The sequence below is a fragment of the Nyctibius grandis genome, chromosome 4 (assembly GCF_013368605.1).
Source record: "Nyctibius grandis isolate bNycGra1 chromosome 4, bNycGra1.pri, whole genome shotgun sequence".
NCBI lineage: Eukaryota > Metazoa > Chordata > Aves > Nyctibiiformes > Nyctibiidae > Nyctibius > Nyctibius grandis.
In genome coordinates, this window is record NC_090661.1 from 56,818,886 (window position 1) to 56,826,574 (window position 7,689).

A 7,689-nucleotide genomic window follows, 5' to 3' on the forward strand; every position below is an offset into this window, starting at 1 on the left:
TCTGCTCTGAAGGGATGAGCACTAAGAGTTGGGGAGTCATAGGAAGAAAAAAAAAAGAATAAGGAAAATGAATGTAAATTTTACGGGGGGAATAGATGTCTCTTTTACGAGGCCCTCATAGAGAGAAGAGTAAAATGAGACCAGGCTGTCACTGCTCCCCTAATCGCAAAGGTGCTGCTTCAAAGGGAAGAAAACTTCCATTAGCAACTTCCTGTGAAACAGCCCCAGGAGCAGCACACGAGGGCTCCTACTTCCCTTTATGCGTAATTCATCTGATAACGGCTGAAATTTATTAATAGCAGTTTTAAATACCAATGTAGCAAGATAGATTTTCTAAACGGGGATCACAGACAAACTCTTTGGAAACTCAACAGGGCATAAGTGCAGAGAGAGGGAGAGAAAAGCGCAGAGAAACAAGGCAGAAGAACAAGTGTGAGGCCGGATTTGCTTTGCCTGCAAATATTTCCTAAGGGCATCGCCTTCAGCTTGGCCGGGCCAGCGGGCCGGGCGGAGCAGCGGGCCGGGGGCTGCCCGCCGGCGCTCCCTTAGGGGGAAGCCTTCGGACGCGGGGCCTTAGAACCGGACAGGTCGGTACCCAGCGAGGGGCTCCGGGCAGAGGAGCCAGGTTAGCTCCCGGCCGCGGCCCCTCCGCCAGCCCGGCAACTGGGCCCAGCCTCACCGGGACTGCCCCGGGCTCTGCATCGGGGACGGGACCGGCCCGGCCGGACGCCCGCCGCTTGCCTTCGGCGTAAAAAATCCGCCATCGCTCCTCGGCCTGCAGCGAGCGGGTGAAACCTCCTTAAATTAGTAACCGCGCCGACAAGGCCGCCCGTGGTCCCCGGGGAGCGGGGCACCGCCGCTCTCCCTTCCCCTCCTCACCTCTCCTCTGCCCGCAGCACCGCGGTGAACAAACGTGCCGCCGTCTACCTGTGCAACACCTCCGCAATACATTTTATTTACACGAAATCAACTCGGGGCATGGTACATTATATACAGATATTTTTCCCCCTCCAACAAGGCAGAGCTTGTGCAAGATTAGTAGCATCCTCTGGAGCGTATCCGACAGTCCACGGGAAATGTCCCCCCCTGTGATGTATCAGCTGTCAGAGTCCAAGTCACTTTTCCCGTCCTCTTGTCTCTTCTCTGGAGACGTTTTAGACGCTTTATTCCATTTTTGTGCGTTTTCTGACTCCTCCGAAGACGATCGCTTTTGCCTCCTCCACTTTGCCCGGCGGTTTTTGAACCACACCTGTTACGTTAAGAAATTAAATTATTAGGGGAAAAAAATATAAAAATACGCAAACCCGCGGACCGCCCCCCCTCCCTGCCCGAGCCCTGCCTGGCCCGGAGCCGCTCGCAGCCGCGGCGGAAGGAAAGCTGCGCTCGGCTGGGAAAGGCTGAACGCGTTCAGGAGTCACGACCGCCTCTCGATATTTGCTCGCAGCCGTGTGCTCGTCTCGGCCAGCACCACCCCCTCCCCCCTCAAAAAAGGGCCCTTGGAAATAATAAGTAAAAAAACTTTTCCCTCTCCCCCCTGCAAACCTGTTGCTCTCCCCGCCGCCACCTCGCCGAGGCCGGCGGAGCCGGGCTGGGGCCGCACCGCGGTACCGCCGGTCCGAGCGCGTTTAAATGCGAAAGGGAGAGGGTGGAAGGGGGAAAAAGGAAAGCAAAATACCTCCACTTTTTCCTCTCTTAAGTGCACCCTTCTGGCCAACTGTTCCCTGGTGCCCACGTCTGGGTATTTCGTTTCCTGGAAGAGGTTTTCCAGCGCTTCTAGCTGCTCGTCAGTGAAGATAGTCCGATGCCGCCTTTTCCGCCTGCAGTGCAGCTGGTTCAGTAACTGCAGCTCCGTCCGGGACAAAGTGCCCACGTTCATGTAGGGCAACATCTGATGGGGAACAGGGGACATCAGCACTGACCCAGTGCCCTCGTAACCTACGGACAGACAGACGAGACGAGGACAGGCTTTGCATGAGATCGCTGCTGCCCTCCCCCCTCCATCCCCGAAAAAGCCCCCTTCCTCCCGTCGCCCACCCGCGCTCCCGCGGGCCGCCAGTGCCCCGGCCACCCCCGCCTGCGGGAACAAAGAAAGCCCGTCCGCCCCGTCCCACGCGGGGCCGCCTTACCTGCGGGGGGGACGCAGGAGCACTGCTGGGCGCCCAGGGGCGGCACGGCCCCGCAGCACGAAGGGCCCACGGGGGACGCCGGCACATGCAGCTGCCCGTAGTAGTAGTTGTTGTAGCCGAGCCGAGAGCCGGTGACCGCCGGCGGCAGCGCGGAGGCGGGTGCCACCGCCCGGGAGTAAAATCCGCCGTAGTCGGAGGCGCTGCCGTAGAGCGAGTCCCCGTGGAGGCTGGGGAAAACGACGGGCGCGGCGGCGCTCGGGGGCAGCAGCACTGAGTCCTTGCAGCGAGGTCTGGCCGCCAGGATATTGTCGATGCTGAACATGCTCACAGGCATGCCCCAAACCGTGCCGGGGCAGGGCAGCGGGGACCGGCCGGGGGAGGGAGGGAGGGAGGGGGGGGTAGGTGGTGGTGGTGGTTGTGGTGGAGGGGGGGGGGTAAGGGGGGGGAAGGCTGGAGAGACACGAAATCGAAACTTTTTCGGAGAAATTTTAAAATGGGCTCGGAGCGAAAAGAGCGGAGCTTTTTCCGAGGGCAGCTTGCGGGCAGAGTGTGCCTGTGTATGTCTGTGCGTGTGCGTGTGTGCGCGCAGGATCCACCCCTGGAACTTTCCCCCCTCAACTCTCGCCTGTTTACTGATCTCAACCCAGAGGGCTGCTCGGAGTATAATCCATCTGAACCTCTTCCCTTTTTTATACCCAGGCGACGTCATCCTGGATTTAGTTCCTGGTAATATGCAGATGACAAACAAAACCAGATTTGATTTTTTTTTTTCTCCCCCTTTTTGGTGGGGAAGAGGTGGGGGTTACACAAAGGAGTGAAAGGAGCCCGGGTCTGTGTATTGAGAATTAATGAAATTAACGTAATCCTTTCCATTAGTGGGCTTTTTTGAAAGGCCCCAGATTTAGGCTTGATCTCTGCTGCACCGGCTAATTGCCCAGGTTAATCTTATTAATGCCATTGTGCAGAAGTGGTTAGCAGCTCCTAGCCTTGTCTATTGTGCACCTACTTTGCTCGTGTTAGTTCACATTAGTGGGTGCGATTTCCTCTGTCTGAAGCTCAGATTCATTATTTATGCGTCGAATTGGTTAAGAAGCATTAAAAAAAAAAATAAACTGCGGTACAATCATGCAACTCCCCCCCTCCAAGTGTTTCTGTAGCAGGGTTTGGATATTGCGTCCCCCGTCTCGGAGAACTGAAGGGGCATTGAGGAGTACGCGTTCCTCTGATTTTATGCAGTGAACCAACAACGTCTTCGCTGAGTAAATGAACTATTTTTTTTTCCTCTTTTCCTAGATCACCTGGCGGAACTAGGACGCGTGAATGTTGTAAACATTTTTTTTTTAACAGATTCAAATGCAGACAGGTATCACTTTTTATTTTTAAACAAGCCAGGGGGTGGAAACTTTAAAGACAATCTCAAATCCCCGGGTCTGGTAGGTGTTCCGATTCGCTTCTTATCCATCCTGGTGCTTTTTACTTTTCTTTTTAAGGAAGAATCTTTCCTTTTCTAGCTTAGAAAACAAAGCCTATAGAGTTGCAATGATACGGAGAACTTTATATTCTGCATGTTCCGTGAATTTAAAATGGGGCAGTTTTAAGTCCCTAAAACTCTTCCTATTAAGAGGTTTGGCTCTCTTGGTAGCTGGCTCTTGTGATTTGTAGAATACTTCGTCTGTCACGACTGTCACTGGGAATCCACAGGAGGTGAACTGAATAAGATTAGACTATTTACCCCATCAGCCCTCCATCAAAGAAGGTAGGAAATTGTACGCATGAAATGAAAACAAGCCATTAGGGTCCATTTACGAGGAACACATTATTTTTCCTTAACAAAGCATATCCTCGTTAGAGCTTGCTCGCACTTTATCCTTCCTTTCCTCGATATTCCAGGTTTTAAAACCGCATCTGATTATGATCTAAACCAAACCCCTATTTCTAGCAAAAGACTCGTATGAACGTTAAAGAAAAAGAACGCCAGGACTTAATTCTCACTTTATTGGTACATCATGATGTGACTAATTACTAGCACCGTTTCCTTTACTTCAAGTTATTTGCCGATCAATTTCTTTCCGCCTTTGGCATTTAGACCTGAGCTTCGTGCAAATTTTGCAAATTTGATGTAAAGTGAAACTGTTTGACAGAGGTCTTTTTCTTGTTAGATTTGGGGGGTTTATGTTGTTGTTTTGGGTGTTTTCTTTATTTTTTGTTTGTGTGTTTGTTTGGAGTTGGGTTTTGAGGGGGGAGTTTTGAGCTGGTTTGATGGGATTTTTGGGTAGGTAATTCCCTGGGTGCAGCTCGGTCACCCTGCCCGCCGAGCAGAACGCTACTTAATTCCGCCATCGGGATGCTCGTTCACGTCCTCGGCCGCTCCGCCGCGATGCGCGGTGGCATCTCTCTGGTGGCCTGTGCAGCTCCCGGCGGTGAGCGGGGCTCCGGGCGAGCCGGGCTGGGAGCCCCCGGGAGAGCCAGGCCCGAGGGGATGCCGAGAGCGGGGGCACGGCCGGCGAGGAGGGGAATACCTCCTCCGCGGGTGCCGTGGGGGGCTCCGGGGCCGCGGCTCTGCGGGGGCGGCGGCGCAGGGCAGAGCTCCCCGCGGGGCCCGGGGGGGAGGCAGGCGGCGGGGACTCTGCCCCCACATTGCCGTCCCTGGGGGAACCCAGTAACCCCGCTGAAGTCCCGCTCATGCGGAGGCCCGCGGAGGTGATACCCGCCGCCGGGCCGATTTGTTGGGTGCTTAGCATCACTCGCAGCAGGATTTCATCTCCGCGCCCATCGGGCTTCTCCCAGGTGAAAGCAGCACCGCGGGGAAAGAGTGGGCATCGGGGGGGGGGGCTGCGGCACCCCCGGGGGCAGCCACGGCACCGGCAGGACACACGCCGCCGGGGCTGTGCGATCGCTCGGCTTTCCAACGGGGTTTGCCATCGGGAAGGCTCTGCTGAGGGATGATCCTCCACGCTGCAACGCTTACCTTCATTCCTAATTCAGAGATTATTCTTTCAAATAACTTGTTACCCCCGTGGGGAAGTTCTCTTTTGTTTTAATTTTAGAAGTCTTGCCGTGAAAACCCCCAGTTTTCATACCCGCTTCGCAAAAAAAAGCGTGCTCTTGGAGTTTCTCATTTCGCATCGCTCGTCGCTAACTTTGCAAACGTAAAATTGCGTTAAACAAACAATCAGTTGTCATACGATGTCGGGATGAAATTGTAATAACAAATGAAACGCAAGTAAATGTGCTGCATAGTGTTGCTAAGCAATTGTTTGCTACTGGAGGGTAGTCACAGCATGGGTTGAGAGAGAGATCTAAAGAGCAGTATAGCACCGGGCAGAACAAGCTGTTAGGTACGAAATAAAGTAAACGCTGCACTGATTTTCAATATTATTACCCAAACACGATTTCATACAAAGCAATCACCATACACAAGTCTATGAAAATGCGCTTGTTGAGAAATCGGCCGGTTTTTTTATTTTCAGGTATTAAGGAATAATTCCGGGGACGCACAATGCACACCGCCTTCCGGCGCTGCCGCTGCCCGGCACCCAGCGCTGAAGCGGGGTGCGGGGGTCCCGCCGGCCCGGGCCCTCCCGGTGCGGGCGTCCGAGGAGCTTCACCCGCTGCTCGCCCGGCCGGGGCCGGCTCTGGGCGGCAGGTCCCCCGACGCGAGGGGGAAAGCTGGGGTGAGGCTCCAAAGTTTTTGGTGGATCATCGGCTGCGAAACCCTCTGGGAAACGGCGCTTTGCAGCACATCTCTCACGTACAGATGCCATCGCCCTTCGGCGTTCCCCACGTTTGCTTCAAATTGATTGCATCATTACTTCCCCTCACCCTAAAAAAAAAAATAAAATCATACAATGCGTAATTACGGTAATTTGTTCCCAGAATAAATCTATCTTGAACTGATTAGGAAAGTCAGTCATTTGAAAAAGAGGCAGAAACGCGTTTTTTTTTTCCTAAAGCTTCCCTCCAACAATATCAGCTTCTAAAGTTTTCATTCATATAAACTTTATTAATGAAGATCTTTTATTTAAATGTCAGGGGGATTTGAAATTTAGAGTAAATTATGAAGCATGCACGTCTTGCCAAGTCATGGGTCAAATGCATTTGTGAAAAACTGCTAAAAGAGCATATGGTTTTGAATTTTTCTACAATGACTAGTGTTTAAATAAATTGCTTGTACTGCTTAACTTCATGTATAATTTTGACAGAAATTGGCCTATAGCCTTTTGATATGTAAACATTTCAGGCTTTTATGCGGTATAAAAAGACACTTGCTTTTTGGGATCAGCTAAAGCAGTCACCCTGTAATTCAGAAAACTGGCACCTAACAGTACATTCTTGCTACATTTCAACTTTCAAGTGGCAGCATAAAGGGGGAAAAGAGAAGGGACATTTCAAAAGCAATGTCCAATTGGAATTAAAAACTGCAAATGAGGTGAGAATGTGCCACTCATTATCTGATTGAAATGGATAAACCATAGCACTAAAGAGAATTCTCTGTCTTGTTTTCTAAAAAACAGCAGACAAATCAGTGAAAACAGACTTCAACGTAGCACAGACCTGACTTGCATGTCAAATTCATGCCTTAGAACAAAATCTGTCTAAAGTACAAATAGGTGTGATAAAGAAAACGCAGATATCCCTTCTGAATTCTACCAGTTGTTTCTCTTCTACAGACTATCTTGGTCTGTAAAAACTAAAACGGGGCTTTACATACGGAATATTGAATAAAATTTATATAAATATACCATAACGCTTTGAATTGCCACTTAGCTATCTGCATGGTCACTTGCATTTCACCAGTTCCTAAGTGTTTTGCAGTTTTTGCTCCAGCAAACATCCCATTGACTTCGATTAGTGGGCTTTTTTTTTTTTTCGTGTGAAGAGGAGAATAGAACTTGCTAAGGGCTTCAGGGTACAGCCCATAAAAGTAGTGGAGTCACTCAGTTTCAAGTTTCCTTAAACTAAAATGATTTTGTACGTGTATAAATCCACCAAGCTACTGAATAAATCCATTTATTACTAATATATCTGTCTCACATAAATAAACCTCCTAATGTTGATTGGATGGATAAGCCTAGCCCAGTGCCAGACGGAACAGGACCTGAAGAGTTGCCTGGTGCCAGACAGCTCAATATGTTTATTTCCTGTGTGCTTTAGCTGGGACTAAGCTGAAGTTGGAAAAAGGTTTAAATGAACTATGTAATTTCAATCTGTTACTGTAGTAACACTCGTATTTATTGTATATGTCAGTTTGTCATACACAGAGTTCTCAAGATACACTACCCCTTCTGTTAGTGGTCAGAGGTGATTTTTTCAGAATTGTAACGAGTCAACATAGACACATTCTGTTGCAGACAATTCAGATGCTGTAGCAATCTAAAAGCTGGTGTGGATTCAGTCTGATGTGATGTAATCTAATGAAGCAAGGAGAATCTCTGAGGGTTTCCATGAATGTGAACAAAGGCAAAAGAGAGGTTTTTTACAGGTTTCGTATGTATTCCAATATACAGCACACTTGGCAAACAAAGAGGTATAACATTCCTGATAGAGCAGGAAAAGACTTTCC

At 50.3% G+C, this 7,689-nt stretch overlaps 1 protein-coding gene across 1 annotated transcript; it reads right to left on the minus strand.

The window, feature by feature from the left end:
• Positions 1–1,010: 1,010 nt before the first annotated feature.
• Positions 1,011–2,460, minus strand: GSC (goosecoid homeobox). The gene is made up of 3 exons (XM_068399848.1): positions 2,127–2,460; positions 1,676–1,935; positions 1,011–1,249 (listed from the first exon to the last, which is right to left on the minus strand). The coding sequence occupies exons 1-3, from the start codon at positions 2,458–2,460 to the stop codon at positions 1,097–1,099; spliced, it is 747 nt and encodes a 248-aa protein (XP_068255949.1). The 3' UTR covers positions 1,011–1,096.
• Positions 2,461–7,689: the final 5,229 nt, after the last annotated feature.